Here is a 25,705-nt window from a genome sequence, read left to right on the forward strand (position 1 = left end):
GGCTGAATGGAAGCAAGTCCCCACAGCAATGTTCCAACATCTTGTGGAAAGCCTTCCCAGAAGATTGGAGGCTGTTATAGCAGCAAAGGGGGGACCAACTAGGGATGTTGAGGTGACAGTATTACTGCCACACCGGCAGTCATTGAGACATGACCGCAGTAAAATTGCACATGACCATTGAATCACGGTAATCTCCTCTAATGCACTCAGGACATGTGTTGGTAGTACCCTAATGAACAAAATCGACAGTGCTTTCTAAGGATATGATAAACATAAAACAACCATATGCATATTAGAGGTTATGCATATGCATAGGCTTATGAGCCCAAGCCCGAAAAAAAAAACGGAAAAAAATGATTGTGTTATGTATACAATACATAACCTACCTCGTGTTACACATGGCCAAACAAACATAAAACAGAAATGATTTAAGATGTTTTTGGTACATAATTGGTCTAGCCTATAGGCCTAGTCCAAAATTAAACAAATTTGAGTAATTTGACTGTATTGTTATGCATACTGGATGGATTTGGTTACCTTATGCTACGCTCTGAAATTTCTATACACTAGTCTGAGAGAGAATGTATAGGCCTCGGCCATGCTGCTGGTTCATTGATTGTTCAGGGCGGCTTACAGTTAGCTTACAATTCTAGTGAATTTGTATATGATTTTGAATAGCAAAGTAATATCAAATGTTTTATATTTTCATAATTAATAGACTCACACATTACCTTTAGCTATACAGAATAAATCAAATCAAATCAAATTTTATTTGTCACATACACATGGTTAGCAGATGTTAATGCGAGTGTAGCGAAATGCTTGTGCTTCTAGTTCCGACAATGCAGTAATAACCAACAAGTAATCTAACTAACAATTCCAAAACTACTGTCTTGTACACAGTGTGAGGGGATAAAGAATATGTACATAAGGATATATGAATGAGTGATGGTACAGAGCAGCATAGGCAGATACAGTAGATGGTATCGAGTACAGTCTATACATATGAGATGAGTATGTAAACAAAGTGGCATAGTTAAAGTGGCTAGTGATACATGTATTACATAAGGATACAGTCGATGATATAGAGTACAGTATATACGTATGCATATGAGATGAATAATGTAGGGTAAGTAACATTATATAAGGTAGCATTGTTTAAAGTGGCTAGTGATATATTTACATCATTTCCCATCAATTCCCATTATTAAAGTGGCTGGAGTTGAGTCAGTGTCAGTGTGTTGGCAGCAGCCACTCAATGTTAGTGGTGGCTGTTTAACAGTCTGATAGCCTTGAGATAGAAGCTGTTTTTCAGTCTCTCGGTCCCAGCTTTGATGCACCTGTACTGACCTCGCCTTCTGGATGATAGCGGGGTGAACAGGCAGTGGCTCGGGTGGTTGATGTCCTTGATGATCTTTATGGCCTTCCTGTGACATCGGGTGGTGTAGGTGTCCTGGAGGGCAGGTAGTTTGCCCCCGGTGATGCGTTGTGCAGACCTCACTACCCTCTGGAGAGCCTTACGGTTGAGGGCGGAGCAGTTGCCGTACCAGGCGGTGATACAGCCCGCCAGGATGCTCTCGATTGTGCATCTGTAGAAGTTTGTGAGTGCTTTTGGTGACAAGCCGAATTTCTTCAGCCTCCTGAGGTTGAAGAGGCGCTGCTGCGCCTTCTCCACAATGCTGTCTGTGTGAGTGGACCAATTCAGTTTGTCTGTGATGTGTATGCCGAGGAACTTAAAACTTGCTACCCTCTCCACTACTGTTCCATCGATGTGGATAGGGGGGTGTTCCCTCTGCTGTTTCCTGAAGTCCACAATCATCTCCTTAGTTTTGTTGACGTTGAGTGTGAGGTTATTTTCCTGACACCACACTCCGAGGGCCCTCACCTCCTCCCTGTAGGCCGTCTCGTCGTTGTTGGTAATCAAGCCTACCACTGTTGTGTCGTCCGCAAACTTGATGATTGAGTTGGAGGCGTGCGTGGCCACGCAGTCGTGGGTGAACAGGGAGTACAGGAGAGGGCTCAGAACGCACCCTTGTGGGGCCCCAGTGTTGAGGATCAGCGGGGAGGAGATGTTGTTGCCTACCCTCACCACCTGGGGGCGGCCCGTCAGGAAGTCCAGTACCCAGTTGCACAGGGCGGGGTCGAGACCCAGGGTCTCGAGCTTGATGACGAGCTTGGAGGGTACTATGGTGTTGAATGCCGAGCTGTAGTCAATGAACAGCATTCTCACATAGGTATTCCTCTTGTCCAGATGGGTTAGGGCAGTGTGCAGTGTGGTTGAGATTGCATCGTCTGTGGACCTATTTGGGCGGTAAGCAAATTGGAGTGGGTCTAGGGTGTCAGGTAGGGTGGAGGTGATATGGTCCTTGACTAGTCTCTCAAAGCACTTCATGATGACGGAAGTGAGTGCTACGGGGCGGTAGTCGTTTAGCTCAGTTACCTTAGCTTTCTTGGGAACAGGAACAATGGTGGCCCTCTTGAAGCATGTGGGAACAGCAGACTGGTATAGGGATTGATTGAATATGTCCGTAAACACACCGGCCAGCTGGTCTGCGCATGCTCTGAGGGCGCGGCTGGGGATGCCGTCTGGGCCTGCAGCCTTGCGAGGGTTAACACGTTTAAATGTCTTACTCACCTCGGCTGCAGTGAAGGAGAGACCGCAAGTTTTCGTTGCAGGCCGTGTCAGTGGCACTGTATTGTCCTCAAAGCGGGCAAAAAAGTTATTTAGTCTGCCTGGGAGCAGGACATCCTGGTCCGTGACTGGGCTGGATTTCTTCCTGTAGTCCGTGATTGACTGTAGACCCTGCCACATGCCTCTTGTGTCTGAGCCGTTGAATTGAGATTCTACTTTGTCTCTGTACTGACGCTTAGCTTGTTTGATAGCCTTGCGGAGGGAATAGCTGCACTGTTTGTATTCGGTCATGTTACCAGACACCTTGCCCTGATTAAAAGCAGTGGTTCGCGCTTTCAGTTTCACACGAATGCTGCCATCAATCCACGGTTTCTGGTTAGGGAATGTTTTAATCGTTGCTATGGGAACGACATTTTCAACGCACGTTCTAATGAACTCGCACACCGAATCAGCGTATTCGTCAATGTTGTTGTCTGACGCAATACGAAACATGTCCCAGTCCACGTGATGGAAGCAGTCTTGGAGTGTGGAGTCAGCTTGGTCGGACCAGCGTTGGACAGACCTCAGCGTGGGAGCCTCTTGTTTTAGTTTCTGTCTGTAGGCAGGGATCAACAGAATGGAGTCGTGGTCAGCTTTTCCGAAAGGGGGGCGGGGCAGGGCCTTATATGCGTCGCGGAAGTTAGAGTAACAATGATCCAAGGTCTTTCCACCCCTGGTTGCGCAATCAATATGCTGATAAAATTTGGGGAGTCTTGTTTTCAGATTAGCCTTGTTAAAATCCCCAGCTACAATGAATGCAGCCTCCGGATAAATGGTTTCCAGTTTGCAAAGAGTCAAATAAAGTTCATTCAGAGCCAACGATGTGTCTGCTTGGGGGGGGATATATACGGCTGTGATTATAATCGAAGAGAATTATCTTGGTAGATAATGCGGTCTACATTTTATTGTGAGGAATTCTAAATCAGGTGAACAGAAGGATTTGAGTTCTTGTATGTTTCTTTCATCACACCATGTCACGTTAGTCATAAGGCATACGCCCCCGCCCCTCTTTTTACCAGAAAGATGTTTTTTCCTGTCTGCGCGATGCGTGGAGAAACCTGTTGGCTGCACCGCTTCGGATAGCGTCTCTCCAGTAAGCCACGTTTCCGTGAAGCAAAGAACGTTACAGTCTCTGATGTCCCTCTGGAATGCTACCCTTGCTCGGATTTCATCAACCTTGTTGTCAAGAGACTGGACATTGGCAAGAAGAATGCTAGGGAATGGTGCACGGTGTGCCCGTCTCCGGAGTCTGACCAGAAGACCGCCTCGTTTCCCTCTTTTTCGGAGTCGTTTTTTTGGGTCGCTGCATGGGATCCACTCCGTTGTCCTGTTTGTAAGGCAGAGCACAGGATCCGCGTTGCGAAAAGCGTATTCTTGGTCGTACTGATGGTGAGTTGACGCTGATCTTATATTCAGTAGTTCTTCTCGACTGTATGTGATGAAACCTAAGATGACCTGGGGTACTAATGTAAGAAATAACACGTAAAAAAACAAAAAACTGCATAGTTTCCTAGGAACGCGAAGCGAGGCGGCCATCTCTGTCGGCGCCGGAAGTTTGGGATGGTGAATAGCTCACCACTGTGCATTTCCATCTCCTCCTCTCTCTCCTTTATTCATTTCTCAAGCATGCAGAGGTGGTTTCAACAGTTTAGTGAAATACAGTATATTTCGTTGCAGAAACATGTTACTATTAATTTTCCCAAAACAGATTTCACTTGGTTTCCCAAATGAGGCACTGGGTATCTGCAGGAACAGGGTTGGAGCCCATGGCATACAGAGCTTGGGCATAATATCACCTGTCGCATAGCAAGAGCATGCTCCTCAAAGAGCTACTGGTGTGTGGGGTGAAATACGTTTTCTTATATTTATTTCTCAGCTGCTCACATTAAGCACTGATTCCCTATAAAACCGAAGTAGCCTATCTGGCATCATTGAAAAACGGACTTGCAGGAAAGCAGGTGGCCTCAATTGCTATTTCAGCGTTTTTTTACCCCTTTTTCTCCCCAATTTTGTCATATCTAATTGGTAGTTACAGTCTTGTCCCATCGCTGCAACTCCCCTACGGACTGAAAACACAGCCAAGCAGCATTGCTTCTTGACACAACCCTCGCTTAGCCTGAAGCCAGCCGCACCAAAGTGTCGGAGGAAACACCGTCCATGGCGACCATGTCAGCGTTCATGCGCCCGGTCCTCCACAGGAGTCACTAGAGCGCGATGGGACAAGGACATCCCGGCTGGCCAAACTCTCCCCTAACCCAGATGACCCTGGGCCAATTGTGTGCCGCCCCGTGGGTCTCCCGGTTGGCTAATAATATTCTTCTCACTATAAAATCTTATGATATAAAGTAACTGCATGGGACTTATAAGCATATCTTCTCAGCTAAATGAACAAGCCTACAGACTATGGCATGGAGCATAGCCAGATAACATACAGTAGGCCAGATCATATTCTGTCCTTCTAAAATTATTCACATCAATGTTTCTTTAGACCTGACTAAAATAAATAATGGATTTACTGTGATGCTGTATATTAAATAGATTTGTATATACTTTTGAAATGTAGATGTTCCAAAGTCCCACATCAGCGGCTTGAATGCAGCTTGTATGTGTGGAGGCCTGGAGATGCTAAACTTGTTTATGTTAACTCTCCTGTCATTATAGCTGATTATAAATCCATAATAATACATATATTATCACCTAATGTTGTGTTAGATCTTTTTATAAACTTAAGTTCTTGTGAACATGACACATTTTGAACTTCTATTTGCTATTTATGGCCTGTAGACCTCATTGATCTGAGCTCATACAACTAGTTTTTGAGTAAAAAATAAGCATAATGTATGGAATATTTGGACTATAACAAATACTCAGATGAAACATGTTGTTATTTATCACAGACTACTTTTTGTCAAAGATATGATCAAGAGCCTAACATTTAAAGCCCCATATACTACCCACCACTGCGACCTGTACGCTCTTGTTGGCTGGCCCTCGCTTCATACTCGTCGCCAAACCCACTGGCTCCAGGTCATCTACAAGACCCTGCTAAGTAAAGTCCCCCCTTATCTCAGCTCGCTGGTCACCATAGCAGCACCCACCTGTAGCACTCACTCCAGCAGGTCACCCCCAAAACCAATTCTTCCTTTGGCCGCCTCTCCTTCCAGTTCTCTGCTGCCAATGACTGGAACGAACTACAAAAATCTCTGAAACTGTAAACCCTTATCTCCCTCACTAGCTTTAAGCACCAGATTTCAGAGCAACTCACAGATTACTGCATCTGTACATAGTCCATCTATAATTTAGCCCAAACAACTACCTCTTCCCCTACTGTATTATTTATGTATTTATTTTGCTCCTTTGCACCCCATTGCTCCTTTGCACATTCTTCCTCTGCATATCTACCATTCCAGTGTTTTACTTGCTATATTGTATTTACTTCGCCACCATGGCCTTTTTTTTGCCTTTACCTCCCTTATCTCACCTCATTTGCTCACATCGTATATAGACTTGTTTCTACTGTATTATTGATTCTATGTTTGTTTTACTCCATGTGTAACTCTGTGTTGTTGTATGTGTCGAACTGCTTTGCTTTATCTTGGCCAGGTCGCAATTGTAAATGAGAACTTGTTCTCAACTTGCCTACCTGGTTAAATAAAGGTGAAATAAAAACATATATATTTAAAAAAATACAGTATATCGTTTGGTCATTGTGCTGCCACAAAATTAATTGTGAGCAAGGCTTCAAGAAAGCTTTATATACCAGAGCTGCAAGAAAAGTTCGATATATTATTGAAACAATGTTGCCATCCGTGGGGGAAAGATTCAATTGGGGAAAGGTTCCCGTGGGCGTTGCCATGGAAGCCAAGAAGGGGAGTGAGGTGTGTGTGTGTGTGTGTGTGTGTGTGTGTGTGTGTGTGTGTGTGTGTGTGTGCGCGTGTGTGCGCGTGTGTGCGCGTGCGTGTGTGTGCTCAAACACACATGCATGTGGGGGTCCGGGGGAGGAAGTGTGTCCATCTGATGAATCGGCATGTGCCTGAACTCAATTTTATACACTAATTGTAGTCTCACCGGGAACACCAAAGGTGTAAAAAAAACAAAAAAAAAACACCCAGAATTTTATGAAAATCATCAAAATGTATTTTGTATGTTCAGATGCCCTGTGTGGACAAGGTAATGGAACCTTATGACAATCAGATTAAATGAACTACATTTTTCAGAGAGAGAATTTGTAAATCGGTCCAATTCGACCGGAACACAGCAGGAGGATTAATTAATGGTCAATTACCATGAGACCGGCAGTTTTTTGCATGACAATAACCGGCTGACAACATTTCATGACCGCCACAGCCCTAGGACCAACTCCATATTAATTCCCATGATTTTGGAATGAGATACATACTTTTATTTAGATACAGTAAGTATTCAACCCGCTGGGTCAATACATGTTAGAATCACCTTTGGAAGCGATTACACCTGTCTTTCTGGGTAAGTCTCTAAGAAGATTAGACACCTGGATTGTGCAACATTTGCCCATTTCTTGTTTTCAAAGTTCTTCAAGGTCTGTCAAATTGGTTGTTAATCATTGCTAGTCAATCATTTTTTAGGTCTTGACATAGATTGTCAAGCAGATTTGGGCGTGTTCACAGTCTTCTTGGTAAGCAACTCCAGTGTAGATTTGGCCTCGTGTTATAGGTTATTGTCCTGCTGAAAGATGAATTCATTTCCCAGTGTCTGATGGGAAGCAGACTGAACCAGATTTTGCATGTTCTTAGCTCCATTCCATTTCTTTTTAGCCTGAAAAACTCCCCATTGGCATCATGGTAAAATCCCTGAACAGTTTCCTTCCTCTCCGTCAACTGAGTTAGGAAGGACACCTGTATCTTTGTACTGACTGGGTGTATTGATACACCATCCAAAGTGTAATTAATGACTCCACCATGCTCAAAGGGATACTTTATATATAGTTTATATTTTATATGATATATTTCCTATTCAACAAAACTGTATGAAAACTTTTTGAAAGAACTTACATTTTTTAAAATATAGTACAATCGCTTCATAAAATGACTTAACTATAAGATTTCACCCTCCTTATAACTGTAAAATGCATATTTGTATATTTAGTGTTGGAGAAAATGTGCATACTAAGGTCTGCACCGAATGAAGTAGACCAAAGCGCAGCGTTGTGAGCGTACATATTCCTTTTATTTAGAAATAACGCCAACAATAAACACTACAAACGTGCCGCTTAAGGGCAATGTGCCACAAACAAAGTTAACTTCCCACACTGAAAGGAGGGAAAGGGCTACCTAAGTATGGTTCCCAATCAGAGACAATGATAGACAGTTTTCCCTGATTGAGAACCATACCTGGCCAAAACATTGAAATACAAAATCCTAGAAAACAAAAACATAGAATGCCCACCGCAAATCACACCCTGACCAAACCAAATAGAGACATAAAAAGGCTCTCTAAGGTCAGGGTGTGACAACCATCACTGTGAACGTCTCACAGAGCTCTAACATAGCTTTCTGAACTCGATAGGAACTTGCCTTTCATCTCAGTAATGTTGTCTGTCTATCACAAACACAATTTTTTATTTATTTCAGATCTATGAATTATTTTAGGTTACTGGCTATAAATTGATCTCTGAATGTGCTACAGCAACTAAACCACTCTCCTGCTGGGTAACGATGTCTGAATTCCAGGCATATGTGTTAGTGGCTGTGACATACAGTGTAGGGTTCAGCCAAGAGTTGATGGACAGTCAGAAGAGTGAATGAAAGAAGAGTGAAATTCCAGCTTCAAGTGGTGTTTGCAAAGACTGTGTTTGCGCAAGATGTTTTTGTGAAAAAACAGTGTGGCCGTTTCAAATGCTGACTGCTGTGTCAATCATAACTAGATGTTCTAATGTTCTAATCACACTAGTTTGAGCGTACGCTGCAGGGACCGCTGTAGGATGATCTCACATGTGTGTTTGTATGTGCCAAAGGGTTCATTAGGCCTATTTAAAAGGCTAAATAGATATAGGCCTACACTCCAAACCTCTGGAGGGAATACACAGTAATCCTTGATTGTGAGCTAGAATTAAATGTTGAATTAAATCTGTGCGACACAAGAGGTAAACAAGGGTTTTCCATCAATAGAATTAATGTAGGGCGGTAATGTGATATCATAAGGGAACTGCTTAGACCGCACTTACTGGTAGGACTAGGTACCTCAAGCTCTCTGGAAGAGAAGTAGCCTATGTGAGCGCTTTAACAGTTGCCTAAACGCACAGTTAAAGTATCCATCAACAATAAATGAATGAACTTCAGAGATAATAGGCTGGTTTATGAACAACATGTTTTTATTAGCCTGCCGGAATCGCCTATAAAAAAAAGGTTTGTGATAGGCCTTCAATTGAAAAGTTTAACTTGTTATAGCCTACAGTTCACAACAACAGAAAAAATCAATTTAATCACCGTGCTCAACTGGTGTGGCAGTTTTATAGCCTCATGCAGTATTAGCAATAATAATAATAATAATAATAATAATAATAATACACGATTACTAACTTACTATTCTGTGTAGGCTTACAAAGACCTACTAGGTTATTTCAGTCTTGAGTCAAAAGCCACCTACTGGGCAAAACATTTCTGAGGTGCGCATGGATTATTTGGGCAATAATGCTGTGTGGAGTGTAATATTCATATGTGTAAACATACTGAATTGTAATTGGATGCATTTTACTGTGCTATGATTGGTTAAGACCACCCAGGTGATGAGGTCATCTTCGCTTGATCATGGTATGAGACATGTGAACAGGCCAGCATGATTTTCAATATGATTTTCGCTAGGGACAAATTCCATGAGAAAGTACAGGGAGCTAGCGACAAATTCGATGAGAAAGTACAGGGAGCTAGCGAATCGTTTGAACAGTTTGTGACTGAGCTGTGTCTGCTTGTGAAAGACTGTGATTATGCAAAAAAGGATGAGATGGTCAGGGACCGTTTGTATTTTGAATACACTCACCGCGAGTGAGAGAGAAACTTTTGAATGTTGGGTCTGAGCTAACGCTGGACAAAGCTATCGTCATAGCCAGATCTCACGAGCTAGCCCAGGTTCAGATGAAAAACATTTTCCCGGCGGCAGCACGAGCGCATCACGTGAACAAGCAGTGCACGCAGTCAGGCAGACATCAATGCTCCGGTGCCCAGGGAGCGCTTCAGAGCAAAGAGAGACAGAACTCAACAAAACAGAATGACACAGACTCAAAACACCCCAAAACATGTGGATATTGTAGATACAAACAGGGAAGGCAAACAGGGTACTAAATGTGGCAAATGGAATCACTTTGCAAAAGTGTGCAGAGCTGAAAAAACAGTACACACAGTGAGTGATGATTAAATGTCAATCAAAGAGTCAAATGCGGATGAACTGTTTATTGATTCAGTGACACAGAAAAATCAAATATCAGAGACAGAGCAAGCCTTTGCTGACATTGAGATAGGAACACAAGGCACAGAGCTTAAGCTCAAACTAGACACTGGTGCACAAGTAAACATTATTCCTCAGAATAAGTACCGCAGCTTGACATCTGAGTACGAGCTACAGCCCACCACGTGCAGACTGACTGGTTATGGTGGTGAACAGCTCCCAGTAAAAGGCACATGCACTTTCAAATGCAAATACAAGGAAAGTGACATGATGTTGGACTTTTACATTGTTGACACTAGAGCACCTGCAGTGCTAGGTCTTATAGCATGTTTAGACATGGACCTCATCAAGCTAGTTTTATCAGTGACAGCACCAGTAGAGACAGACAATGTACTGGAGGAGTTTGCTGATGTTTTTACAGGAATAGGACTATTCCCAGGAGCATGTACCATTCACCTTGACCCAGACGAAACCCCTGTGGTCTACCCACCGAGAAAGATTCCCCTTGCTCTCCGCGCCCATCTGAAGAAAGAGTTGGAGAGCATGGAGCAATCTTACATTACCACCAAGGTTACAGAACTGACAGATTGGGCAAACGTGTTAGTGGTGGTGGAGAAACCACGCACAGACAAGCTCAGAGTATGTCTCGGCCCAAGAAAAACAAGGCTATCAAATTCCCCCCCGACGTTAGATGGCATCACACACAAGCTAGCGGGAGCAAGCTACTTCATGGACGCCAGATCAGGCTACTGGGCTATCAAGCTCACAGAAGAGTAATCTAAGCTTACAACGCTCAACACACCATTTGGACGCTACAGGTTTTGTCCCCTGCCTTTTGGGATTATCTCAGCCCAAGACGAGTTTCAGCAAAAGATCGAAGAAGTGTACGAAGGCATCGATGGAGTTGGGGCAATTGTGGATGACATCCTTGTCTATGGTCGAACCAAAGAGAAACACAACAGAACAGGTCCCATGAGAGAGGAGTCCGGCTCAACCCCGAGAAGAGAAGTCGGCGCTACAGAGGTCAACTACTTCGGACATCTTCTCACAGCTAATGGAATCAAGCCAGATCCAAATAATTTCTCAGCCATAAAAGAAATGGAGCCACCAAAGAACTGTGCAGAGCTGAAAACAGTGCATGGCATGGTCAACTACTTAGCCAAGTTCGCACCCAGCCTCTGCAATGCTATTGCATCTCTGCGTCAGCTGCTAAAGCAGTCCAGTGAGTTCCTCTGGGACAAGCAACACAACATTGCTTTCCAGAGAGTGAAATAATTGATCACGAGAGAACCAGAAACAATCCTTGCCTACTACGACCCCAACAAAGCGCTCAGACTCCAAGCGGATGAGTCGAAGTATGGACTAGGTGCAGTGCTACTGCAAGAAGGAAATCCCATCGGCAATGCTTCCAAATCTCTCATGGAGTTTGATATCAACTCAAATCGAAAAATCGAATCGAAAAGGAGCTTGCATGCCATTCTGTTCGGATGTTTGGTTTCCATCAGAAAGTATATGGACGACAAGTCATTGTGAAATCCGACCACAAGCCCCTCATGTCAATCATGAGGAAACCGCTATCCGCAGCCCCTCCAAGGCTACAGAAAATGATCCTTCAACTACAAAAATATGACTTCACAATCACTCACCATCCAGGCAAACAAATACATCCCTGTCGCAGACACACTCTCCAGGAAGTTTCTTACCTAGAAGGACATCAGCCTCAGTGAAGGCATGGACATGCAAGTGCACACTGTGTACAGGAACTTACCAGTTAGTGACATAAAACTGAAGGAGATCTGAGCAGGGACAGGAAAGCTATTGCACCTCTGCAAGGACAGCCAGGAAAGCTGTCACACAGCTGAGGAAAGTGATACAGGATGGATGGCATGAGGAGAGAAGAAAATGCCCTCTGAGTGTCTCAGAGTTCTGGAACCATCGTGATGAACTATCACAGAAGAACGGAATGATTTTCTGTGGAGAGAAAATCATCATACCTACCAGTCTCAGAGAAGAGATTTTGACAAAGATCCATGCTGGACACATGGACATGGAAAAGTGCAAACAGAGAGCATAGGACATTTTGTTTTGGCCCGGAATGTGCAAACAAGTAGAGGACATTGTTGGTAAAGGTCCCACCTGTCTTGAACAAGGCCCCTCAAACACCAAAGAGCCAATGTTACCTCACTGAATCCCAGACCGACCCTGGCAAGTCGTGGCAACCGATCTGTTCACCTAGAACAACAAGGACTACATCGTAACAGTTGACTACTACAGCAGATACTTCGAACTTGACAAACTTCACAGCACCACATCTGCAGCTGTGATACACAAGCTGAAAGCAATCTTTGCCAGGAATGGCATTGAAGAGACTTTAATATCTGACAATGGCCACTGTTACAAATCAAATGAGTTTGAATCCTTCACAAAAGCATAGGAGTTCACACGTCACCATAAGCCCACATTACCCTCAAAGTAATGGCTGTGCTGAAAAATCTGTGCAGATCGCTAAATCTCCATGAATACCGCAACACTCCAGTTGACAACAGCCCAGCTGTTGATGAGCCCAGCTGTTGATGTGCCGCAGACTTCGCTCGAACCTTCCCAGCACCAACGAGCAGCTGCAACCTGAGGTCGTCAGATACAAGTAAATGCATGAAAAACGTGCACAGAGACATCAACAACAAAAGCGATACTACGACAGGTCAGCGAGACCACTGCCACCACTGAACGACGGAGAGTCAGTTACAATCCAGGAGCATGGCCACTGAAAGCCAGCAGTCGTCATACAGCCAGCTGACATTGAATGTTCATATCACGTCCGCACAACAGAAGGACCGGTGTACCGCCAGAATCGTCGTCACCTACTTAACACAAAAGAACAACACACTGAAGAGATTAACTGTTCCCCTGAAAGAGAATGTGGCCTTAACACACACACAGCACAACATACACCATACTTACCTGCAACACCACAAGAACTGTTGACTGACACAGAAGCATGTCACACAAGGTCAGGAAGAGAGGCCAAGCCCAGAGCTGTCCTAGACCTGTGAAATGTCAAAGGGTGTAGGCAGATCACTGCCCTAAAAGAGTTCCAGACTGTAAACGTGTTATTGAAAAGTTGACTTGAAATGCTTTGGTATTGTATTTGTTTGAAATGTTAAGATGTCTTTGCTACAGTGAAAGCTGAGTTGCTGAGAATCCTTCGTTCAAAAGTATGCTGAATCATTGTTTCAGAGTCTGTTATGTTGATTCAGTTGGTGCAGTATGCAGTATAAATTGTTACTTACCTTGAGTTCAAACTACAGAGCATGTATTCAAAAGAAATGCTAGAATATGTTGAACATTTATTTGTATTATTTTAAAGAAGGGGGATGTAATATTCATATCTGTAAACATACTGAATTATAATTGGATGCACTTTACCGTCATAGCATATATTACTGCGCTCTGATTGGTTAAGACCACCCAGGTGATGAGGTCATCTTCCGTTGATCATGGTATGAGACACGTGAACATGCCAATTATAGCTCGCTAATAAAGAGCTACATTTAGAAATATCCTGTCCCACTGCATTTTATTGTTTTGTACAAAGTGTGCAAATCAAGACATGGAGTCGTTTTTATTAGAGGGGAGACGTTTAACTATTGTCTAAATTGTGAGGTCTTTGGTAAACAAAAGTGTCATAATACATGTGGGCATATTTATCAATCAGGGCATTTGAAGCCGATCAGAGATCTTCATGCCTTCTTCCAAACCTGGTCTGATATCACAAAGAATATTTGTCCTGTCCCTTTGGGGTTTTATCTAATTAAACAGTATTTTAGGGAATGGAGATTACCTGTGTGGAACTGTTTTTACATACCAATAATCAGTGTTCTCTTTAGGTGACATCACCATTACGCATGCCCTTGGTGACAGTCTGTTCAATTACAGCCAAAAGCTGCTCTGTTGGAATGTAGTGAGTCTCTTATAGAACCTCTGATCATTCAGTTCCCTCAGTACTTCAGTCTTATACAAAGCGTAGTCTTGTACAATTCCTCCCTTGTCCGCTGTGTGGATGGCTATAAAGGTGTCATTCTGGACATATAAAGGCTTCCCACTGGGCACAGGCATCAATTCATTGTCTATTCCATGCTGGTTCAACGTAATTTCATTAAAATTAAGTGTAAACAACATTGATTCAATGAGTGTGTGCCCAGTGGGTCCGAGCGGGTAATGTTATTCTTTACATAAGGTATAGAGGCCACTAGCTTGGACATGTCTTTACGCACCAGTCTGCAGTACATACAGTAGAATGGGAAAGTATTCAGACCCCTTCCCTTTTTTCACATGTTGTTACATTACAGCCTTTTTCTAACATGGATTAATCTACACACCAATCTACACACAATACCGCATAATGACAAAGTGAAAATATTTGTTTAGAATTTTTAGGAAATGTACAAAAAAAACCTGAAATAACTTATTTACATAAGTATTCAGACCTTTTCCTATGAGACTCGAAATTGATTTCCATTGATCATCCTTGAGATGTTTCTACAAGTTGATTGGAGTCCATTCAATTGATTGGCATGATTTGGAAAGGCACACCTGTCTATATAAGGTCCCACAGTTGACAGTGCATGTCAGAGCAAAAACCAAGCCATAAGTTTGAAGGAATTGTACGTAGAGATCTGAGGCAGGATTGTGTCAAGGCACAGATCTGGGGAAGGGTACCAAAACATTTCTGAAGCATTGAAGGTCCTTAAGAACACAGTGGCCTCAATCATTCTTAAATGGAAGAAGTTTGCAACCACCAAGACATGTCTTAAAGCTGGCCGCCAGGCCACACTGAGCAATCAGGGGAGAAAGGCCTTGGTCAAGGAGGTGACCAAGAACCCAATTGTCACTCTGACAGAGATCCAGAGTTCCTCTGTGGAGATGGGAGAACATTCCAGAAGGACAACCATTTTTGCAGCACTCCACCTATCAGGCCTTTGGTGGTAGAATGGTAGAATGGTCAGACGGAAGCCACTACTCAGTAAAAAGCACATGAAAGCGTGCTTGGAGTTTGCCAAAAGGCACCTAAAGTACTCAGACTAAGATTATCTGGTCTGATGAAACGAAGATTGAACTCTTAGGTCTGAATGCCAAGCATCACGTCTGAAGGAAACCTGGCACCAGTAAAGCATGGTGGTGGCAGCAACAGGCTGTGGGGATGTTTTTCAGCGGCAGGGATTAGGAGACTAGTTAGGATTGAGTTAAAGATGAACGGAGCAAAGTACAGAGAGAGCCTTGATGAAAACCTGCTCCAGAGCGCTCAGGACCTCAGACTGGGGATAAGGTTCACCTTCCAACAGGACAACAACCCTAAGCACACAGCCAAGACAATAACAGAAGTGGCTCCGGGACAAGTGTCTGAATGTCCTTGAGTGGCCCAGCCAGAGCCCGGACTTGAACCCGATCGAACATCTCTGGAGAGACCTGAAAATAGCTGTGCAGCGACGCTCCCCATCCAACCTGACAGAGCTTGAGAGGATCTGCAGAGAACAATGGAAGAAACTCCCCAAATACAGGTGTGGCAAACGTGTCTTACCCAAGAAGAACTTAGGCTGTAAACGCTGCTTTGTCATTATGGGATATCGTGTGTAGATTGATGAAAGACACAAAAAACAATTGAATAGATTAAGGCTGTAAGGTAATAAAATGTGGAAAAAGTCAAGGGGTCTGAATACTTTCTGAATCCACAGCTGGGTCAATAGGCCCAGGTGGAATGAATGCAGATGGAGCCCTAAACACACTTGTCGTGGGGATAGAGTGGTTGCAATCTCTAAAGAACGGTTTCAGATGCAATGTGCACATTAGTTAGTAGTCGAAAAGTGTTGTAGTTGTGCGTCCTGATATTCAGACTGATTTGCTCCTATATGTATTATTGTGTATATATTTTCCATAAATAGTTCAATCAGGTTTATTGCACCGTACTGGCCACGTTAGTGTTTTTCTTTCTCCAATCAAGTAAAAAAAACAATTTCACAATAGACACTGTATTTAAAAAACATTGGCTTTTCAAATACATTCCATACTCCTTTCTCTTAATTATATTTTGGCTATATTCCCACTAATATTCCTTTATGTACAGTACCAGTCAAACGTTTGGACACACCTACTCATTCAAGGGTTTTCCTTTATTTGTACTATTTTCTACATTGTAGAATAATAGTGAAGACATCAAAACACATGGGATCATGTAGTAACCAACCCTTTGTCTTGATGACAGCTTTGCACACTCTTGACATTCTCTCAACCAGCTTCATGAGGTAGTCGGGACTATCATTTGTTTTTCAACAGAACAATGACCCAACACAACTCCAGGCTGTGTAAAGGCTATTTGACCAAGAAGCATTACTTGTGTATCCCAATCTTGATATTACTTTAGCTTTGGTCTTGAAACAACATGCGGGAGGAAACCACGCAATAGCCACTCTAATATTATATTAGATAACCACTCTATATTTAGTAGCCTATATCTCCGGTTTAGCCCCCGTCTCCCTTAATCTGCATTGGATTCACTCATAAATGCGTTGCTACTCACATAATGTTTCAGAGATCTCAAGTTATGATGCTGTGTACATTTCATAAAATGCTTATAGTCAAACAACTAATAATAATGGTCATTTTCCTGTGTTTGGTCCGGACTACGTTCTCACCATCAGCGAACCGCACCACGGTACGAATTGAATCTACCGAGACCACTCTTTTTCAGTGAATCGTGGTGAGAAGTCCTTGACACATTGCTGCCAACCTGATCAAATGTTTCCTTTTTAACCAATTTGCTCAAATCGGATCAAGTGCCATTCATTCAAGTGAGCGGAATTTAATTGAATTCTGATTCCACCATCCATTCACGAACAGATTAATTAATGCAATTACAAGTGGGTGTGAAATTAATCAGATCAATGGCCAAACAAAAACACGAAAACTCATAGTGAGATGTTATTTGCCTGTGGGTAGTATGTATGTAGTTGTAAATCTGCTTGCTTGCTCCTTTGGCAGTTTGAAAAAGCGTGTAAATGGAAGCTGCATAAGTGAACCAGTCATTTGGATTACATTAATGTTGACAAAATTTAAATATGGTTTGAGCACTATCGTGAGATTACAGTGTATGTTTCTTTCATGTTTTCACTGAATGTAAAATGCATGCAAAACTACAAGGGTGTATTGTGTACTTGATAGTGTAGCTAATTTCTATGTTTTCCAAACAGGAAAACCATCCCTCTTCTGAGCTAGCCATCCTCATGGCAATGGAAAAATGTAAGTTTACTAAATTCAATCCAGTCCTCATTTACCAAAACATAGATGTCCCAAGGTTCACCAACCCACCCACCTACACTCAGACATCTCATCCTACAGAAAAGACCCCACAGCAGAAAACGTCAAAGTAAACCACAAAATAGATGTCAGAATCATAGACATTGGTCATATAAAAAGCCTCAACACAACATTTACAGTTACGAGGGTGGTCAATCATCATCATAACATAGGTTTCTTCTTATCGGTTGACATTTCATTTTCTGCTATTGCTTACTTTAAAATGAAGATTTACAGTATCATACATCACTATTCGTTTTGATGAAGCGTCTTCAGCTGTCATTTTTGACAAAACAAATAGTGTTGTCAGACACAATAAGAAGTACATTGTTTGATCTAGTGTCGGTGCTAAACTGTTTCTCATTGTTGATTAAATCAGCAGAACAGGTGAAAGTACTGACAGGTTAGCCAGTTGTTTTCCACATTGTCCATGAAGATACAAGCAGCTATTTCTACTGTGAACTAATAATGTGATTAGGAATCCATTTTAATAGTGTAATTTAGCTATGTGGTTATTTCTATGTCATGATGGATAATCATAGTAATTTCATGTTTTTTTTATGCCTGAAGAGTTTTCCCAGACTGAGGGAGTATTGCATATCACATGGTACATTGAACATGAATCTCATTAAAGCACCTTCCAATCATCTGTGAATAGGTTAATAATTTTAACCATTTTATAAATGCTATCGGTAAGCCATGTTTGTCGCAGTAAAATCTCGGTTAACCCAGAACTAAAGTATCACATAATTGGTTGGCTGCCTGAGTAAGTTCTGGGTCGATACATGTTAAGAGAAGAGATCAAGAAATGCTAGAACAAGGAGCGGAATCGGAACGAGGATCTCCACCCTCTCTCTTTGCAAGTTACGGGTCAATTGTCCCCTCCTCTTCCAAAATTCGAAATCATGCTTTGACCAAATAACAAGTGAAGAAAAACCCAAACACTGGAACTACTGCTAGCCTTATCTGATGCATCCTGTTCGGTCCTGACAGATTCTCTCGGTTTACACACATAATCGTTCTATGAGAGACTAGCTTCAATGTGGAATTCATGACCTATTCACATTATGCTATAAACCATAAAAAAAAATCAGCATGAATTGCTCCAAAACAAAGTCCTCAGCCTCCCACTTCGTGAAGCAGCCTATATCTCACAATTTCCCTCTGAATATATGTTTTGATTCCTAATCACATCATCACATCAAGTGATTCTTAATCACATCATTAGTTCACAGTCACACATAGTGGCTGCTTGCATCTTCATGTACAATGTGGAAAACAACTGGCTAACCTGTCTGTCACCAGTTCTGCTGATTTAATCAACAATGAGAGACAGTTTAGCACCGACACTGCAACAAACAATTGACTTCTAATTGTGTCTGATAACACCATATTTGTTTCGTCAAAAAGACAGCTGAAGACATCTCCATCAGAACTAATAATGGTGTATGATACTGTAAATCATAATATTGTAGCCTACATTGGAATGGGAATCAGCTAGTGCCCTCAGAGATCTAAGGGCGCCTTAAACAGTTCTGCCACTATCATTAACCGACTGCCTCGCCATTGTATTCAATATCCTCCCTGTGGGCATTGATAGGAGACACAATGACAATGCACTTCTATTTGGAAGGGAAACAATTAAATATTCAGTGGCATTTGAACATAACACTGACTGTAAAGAAATGTTTGATTCCAATCTGACTCCTGCAAACAAAAACTATCCATATACCTTTGGATGTTACAGTTTGACCCTTCTTTTGGGCTGCAGAGTGTCCAGTAAAATCCACAGCAGCAGCCTGCTTTCTTCAGGAATGTTCCTGGCACTACTGTGCTGGTTGGCAGGTGAGGAGAGAGCTGAGCTGGGCTTGTATGTCATGTCACATTCCCCTCATCTGTCAATGTAGTGGATTATTTCTTGAGAGACTAGAATTGGCTGCCCAGAATCAGGGCGCCATCAATCTTCCTGGCGCGGGGGGGCGCAGGGGAGGCCACAGAGCAGAGGCTCATGGGAAGGCAGCGGCGCCACTTCCTGAGTAGGTGATGGAGCAGTCAGGCAACTCGTTACTCAATCCCAGCGTCAACTTTGACCAGCATATTTGTCACTGAAATACTCAAATAAAGAAAGAAATGGAGGTTGAAAACCCCTATCTCTCTCATATATTTTCGGTATGCATGTACTGCACAGTGGCATTCTGTCAGCTGGCTGTTGCAGGAGGGGATAAGCCGTTTTTTCAAACATTGTTAGATGCTTGAACAGGCTCGAGGATTACATTTGTACCTTGCTCAACATGACCTTCACTTCCCCTGTGCAGAGATATGTCCACACCCTCATCTGAACACAGAGAGCTCCTGCACCATTCACTCACTCAGCCAGAGAGCTCAGGTAGCCAGTGTGAAAATCAGCCTTCATATCGAGATCCACACTACCTTCATTCAAGGCTTCTTTTTGGCACAGAACACATGCCTGTCAGTCAAACAATTTGTTAGAAAACAATGCATATAGACTAGGCAATATTGCAATATTCTGAATATGTGACGTGTGTACAAGGCCAGAAGTTGTGTAAACAGAAATACTGCGTCAAAGGCAAGTTTGACTGAGTCCAGCCCACAAGGCAGAAGCACAACCACTCACACGCAGAGCTATTTGTTTTGTGTATTGACTGCCAAAAGTTGTAGCCATCTTAAAAGGCATTGAGCCGTAACCATGTAAAGTTCCTTTAAAAAAAAAATGTTTACAATGTTCTCTGCATCAAAACCATGTATGTAACCAGATGAAAGCATCTTACAGAGTAATGCATTATGTCAGGTAAATATGATGCATCCCGGTCGAATTCTGTTTAACGTTTCTCCTATTCAATTATGACTATCCATTAAATTGTATTTGATTCCAGAAAACAGCCAAGCATAAAACCAAAGTGTTCATCAATCTGAGATCTCACTCTCGTCTGTCTCCACACACTGTATACAGTATATTTATATCACATAGTCTGGTTGCTGAAACCAGAGAGCATCCTAAGATTATAAAATCAATTCTAATACAAATATTCATCATAGCATTTCAATTCCGAGAAAGCAGTTCTCGTTAGATCGGTTAACGCCAGTATGCACATGAGTAAGATTGATGAGCACTTAAAAGGCCTTGAAAGTACAGTAAAACAACAACAACAAAAAGTGTCCATCACCCGGCCAACATAAAGGCAACATCAATTTGGAGTGGTTTTTGATTATGATAGTGAATGTCAACACATCCAATAGTGATTATACTGCATGTATTGTAACGTGTCATTGCCAATTATTGTAATGCTTTATTACTGTTAGTTGTAGATAGCCTGAGCTTAACTTAGCCTTTCTATCATTCTAGAATTTGAAAATAAGCCAGTGACAGTACTCACTGAGTACATGCTGCTGATTGACCATCCCAATCTTCTCCATAGCACACTGAACAATAAATGCATCCGTTGCTCTTCTGTGCCAAGAATCATCCACTTTCACAGTACAGAACACTCCTGCTCTCAGACAAAACACTCTTACCCTCAGACTGAACACTCCTACTCTCAGACTGAACAGTCCTGCTCTCAGGCAAAACACTCTTACCCTCAGACAAAACACTCTTACTCTCAGACTGAACAGTCCTGTTCTCAGACAAAACACTTACTCTCAGACTGAACAGTCCTGCTCTCAGACAAAAATTTTTTACTCAGACTGAACAGTCCTGCTCTCAGACAAAACACTCTTAACCTTAGACAAAACACTCTTACTCTCAGACTGAACACTCCTGCTCTCAGACAAAACACGTTTACCCTCAGACTGAACATTCCTGCTCTCAGACAAAAAACTCTTACTCAGACTGAACAGTCCTGCTCTCAGACAAAACACTCTTACTCTCAGACTGAACAGTCCTGCTCTCAGACAAAACACTCTTACCCTCAGACTGAACACTCCTACTCTCAGACTGAACAGTCCTGCTCTCAGACAAAACACTCTTACCCTCAGACAAAACACTCTTACTCTCAGACTGAACAGTCCTGCTCTCAGACAAAACACTTTTACCCTCAGACTGAACATTCCTGCACTCAGACAAAACACTCTTACCCTCAGACTGAACAGTCCTGCTCTCAGACAAAACACTTTTACCCTCAGACTGAACATTCCTGCTCTCAGACAAAACACTCTTACTCTCAGACTGAACAGTCCTGCTCTCAGACAAAACACTCTTACCCTCAGACTGAACATTCCTGCCCTCAGACAAAACACTCTTACTCTCAGACTGAACAGTCCTGTTCTCAGACAAAGCACTCTTACCCTCAGACTGAACATTCCTGCCCTCAGACAAAACACTCTTACCCTCAGACTGAACATTCCTGCCCCCAGACAAAGCCCTCTTACTCTCAGACTGAACAGTCCTGCTCTCAGAATGGAAATTACTTGTAGTTTCCCACAAGGATAGAATAAGTGTGTGTGTGTGTGTGTGTGTGTGTGAGCTGATCTCGCTGACCATAACCTTCACAAAACTAGAACAGGAGGATATTTTTCTCACCCTTAACTTAGCTGACCTCTCTAGGTGCAGGCGGTTCTCGTGTTAAAAAGCTAATTCGTTATCAACATACTTGCCTTGACATCACATCGGAGAAATAAATGCCTTTTTTGGGCCTTGTGCTTCAATTACTGGTGTTTCACTCCATGGTGCAGCATGGCTCGGAGAATGAGACAAGCACAGATAGATAGCATCAATGTTTAACAGGTGTTGGGATTTGGTTTCCTGGTGAAAGGGGTTTGGAATACTGTTGTTGTCAGCAGCTGGTTTCCTGGTGAAAGGGGTTTGGAATACTGTTGTTGTCAGCAGCTGCGGGGAGCGAGTCATTGTTAAAAGCTTAAAGCAGCCTGTTTCTGCCAAAGACACATGGCTGGGGAGAGAATGAACGCCACAACTCTACTCCCACTGGTGTAAAGTACGTCAGTAAAATACTTTAAAGTACTACTTAAGTAGTTTTGGGGGTGTATCTGTACTTTAATATGTATATTTGTGATAACTTTTACTTCACTACATTCCTGAAGAAAATAATTTACTTTTCACTGCAAACATTTTCCCTGACACCCAAAAGTACTTGTTACATTTCTAATGCTAGGCAATACAGGAAAATGGTCAAGTTCGCACACTTATCAAGAAAACATCCCTGGTCATCCTTACTGTCTGTGATCTGGCGGATTCATTATAGCAATTATATTCCCTTTTTATCCTTAAGTATATTTTAAAACAAATACCTTTAGAGTTTTACTCAAGTAGTATTTTACTGGGTGACTCACTTTTACTTGAGTCATTTTCTATTAAGGAATCTTTACTTTTACTCGATAATGACAATTGGGTACTTTTTCCACCACTGTCTACTGCCACATAAACGGGGAAAATCAGACCCACCTCACTGGCACCCTCCCCTTTTGCCCCCACAGTCGACAATGAACTGGATTTAATTGTTGAATGTTTCCAGAGAGGGAGAGAGAAACATCATTGTAATTTCCATGTGAGCCACTGTGATCAAAGCAGCCTGCACTCATAGCATACTGATGGGGAGTTTAGCCTAGAGCTTGTCCTACGTATCAACCAAGCAGCTCGTCTGATAGATTCAGGATGCTGCAGTCACTCTTTCCCCACACTGAGAATCCTCTCCCGTTAAAAAGTGCTCTTTGTCTATCTGGGGCTGAGGGGGAGTTTCAACCTCTGATCAAAACAGCAGCTGCAGCTGAGCTTAAACATTTACAATCAACTCCAAGCAAAAAATATTTACTCCAAAGAATGTATCAGAATATCAATAAAAACAACATTGAAGTTAAAGTAGTTATACAGTTACCAGTCAAAAGATTAGACACACCTACTCATTCAAGGGTTTTTCTTTATTTTACTATTTTCTACATTGTATAATACTAGTGAAGACATCAAAACTATGAAATAACACATATGGAATAATGTAGTAACCAAAAAAGTGTTAATCAAATCAAAATATATTTAATATTTGAGATTCTTCCAAGTAGCCACCCTTTGCCTTGATGACAGCTTTGCACACTCTTGGTATTCTTTCAACCAGTTTCAATTAACAGGTGTGCCTTCTTAAAAGTTAATTTGTGGAATTTCTTTCTTTCTTAATGCGTTTGATCCAATCAGTTGTGTTTTGACAGGATAGGGGTGGTATACAGAAGATATCCCTATTTGGTAAAAGACCAAGTGCATATTATGGCAAGAACAGCTCAAGACCCAGAGTTACCTCTGCTGCAGAGGATAAGTTCATTAGAGTAAACTGCACCTCAGATTGCAGCCCAAATAAATGCTTCACAGAGTTCAAGTAACAGACACATCTGTACATCAACTCTTCAGATTAGACTGCGTGAATCGGGCCTTCATGGTTAAATTGCTGCAAAGAAACCACTACTAAAGGACACTAATAAAAATAAGAGACTTGATTGGGCCAAGAAACACGAGCAATGGACATTAGACCGGTGGAAATCTGTACTTTGGTCTGATGAGTCCAAATTTGAGATTTTTGGTTCCAACCGCAGTGCCTTTGTGAGATGCAGAGTAGGTGAACGGTTGATCTCCGCATGTGTAGTTCCCACCATGAAGCATGCAGGAGGTGTGATGGTGTGGGGGTGCTTTGCTGGTGACACTGTTGGTGATTTATTTAGAATTCAAGGCACACTTAAACAGCATGGCTACCACAGCATTCTGCAGCGATACACCATCCCATCTGGTTTGCGCTTAGTGGGACTATCATTTGTTTTTCAACAGGACAATGACCCAAAACACACCTACTGGCTGAAGGAGACTGATAGTGCTGCATCAGATGACATGGCCTCCACAATCTCCCGACCTCAACCAAATTGAGATCGTTTGGGATGAAGTGGACCACAGAGTGAAGGAAAAGCAGCCAACAAGTGCTCAGCAAATGTGGGAACTCTGTGCAAAAGCTGTCATCATGGCAAAGGGTGGCTACTTGGATGAATCTCAAATATAAAATATATTTTGATTTGTTTAACACTTTTTTGGTTACTACATGATTCTATATGTGTTATTTCATAGTTGTGACGTCTTCACTATTAGTCTACAATGTAGAAAATAGTAAAAAATAAAGAAAAAGCCTTGAATGAGTAGGTGTGTCCAAACTTTTGACTGGTGCTGTATGTAGAGCTGGAGCCATAAGCAATGAACCCTTAGAAACAAACAATCCATTATACCATACTAGCATCTATAGAAACAAACAATCCATTATAACATGCTAGCATCTATAGAAACAAACAATCCATTATACCATACTAGCATCTATAGAAACAAACAATCCATTATACCATGCTAGCATCTATAGAAACAAACAATCCATTATACCATGCTAGCATCTATAGAAACAAACAATCCATTATACCATGCTAGCATCTATAGAAACAAACAAGCACAAAAACGAATGTAACCACAGGGCACTATTCTTCTTTTCACAGTAGCTACCATAGTGGTTTCAAACCACCATCAAAAACCATCGCTATTACAAAAAGACAGAAGACTGTTTTCTCACTGTATCCACCAGGGACACAGTGAATGGTAACATAGCATTATTATACCCTGACACTTCTCAGAGAGCTCCCCTGAGAGACTGGCTGGGTACTGGGTAGCATGTGATGTGGCAGACAGAACAGAGACAGGGGCTCACCCAGGATCTGTATGGCATTGCGTCCGGGCCGCGGAACGTGGTGCTGCTGGATAGTCTCGTACAGTGTGGCCTGGCACAGCAGCAGGAAGCCTAGGCTAATCCACAGGCCCAGGAACCAGGACATGGCAGAGCGGCTGCAGAAAGAGTGCAAAGAGAAGGTTAAAGCAACATGGCAGGGCAGGGTGGCAGAGTGGCTAGAGGAGGAGGGCAGAGAGAGGGTTAAAGAGACAGGGCAGGGTGGCAGAGTGGCTACAGGAGGAGGGCAGAGAGAGGGTTAAAGAGACAGGGCAGGGTGGCAGAGTGGTTACAGGAGGAAGGCAGAGAGAGGGTTAAAGAGACATGTCAGGGCAGGGGCAGCTACAGGAGGAACTGAGAGGGGATTAAAGAGACATGGCAGGGGCAGCTACAGGAGGAACTGAGAGGGGGTTAAAGAGACAGGGCAGGGCAGGGGCAGCTACAGGAGGAACTGAGAGGGGGTTAAAGAGACATGGCAGGGGCAGCTACAGGAGGAACTAAGAGGGGGTTAAAGAGACATGGCAGGGCAGGGGCAGCTACAGGAGGAACTGAAAGG

The 25,705-nt window shown here is 42.6% G+C and overlaps 1 protein-coding gene across 1 annotated transcript in view; it reads right to left on the bottom strand.

Annotated features, from left to right (window-relative positions):
- Positions 1 to 25,705, bottom strand: part of LOC139414288 (chemokine-like protein TAFA-1) — a 267,404-nt gene that overhangs the window by 232,769 nt on the left and 8,930 nt on the right. The window contains exon 2 of the mRNA XM_071162197.1: positions 25,135 to 25,268. Coding sequence (XP_071018298.1) covers positions 25,135 to 25,258 — 124 coding nt within the window. The 5' untranslated portion in view covers positions 25,259 to 25,268. The remainder of the gene's footprint in view (positions 1 to 25,134; positions 25,269 to 25,705) is intronic.

The sequence above is a fragment of the Oncorhynchus clarkii genome, chromosome 7, assembly GCF_045791955.1.
Source record: "Oncorhynchus clarkii lewisi isolate Uvic-CL-2024 chromosome 7, UVic_Ocla_1.0, whole genome shotgun sequence".
NCBI lineage: Eukaryota > Metazoa > Chordata > Actinopteri > Salmoniformes > Salmonidae > Oncorhynchus > Oncorhynchus clarkii.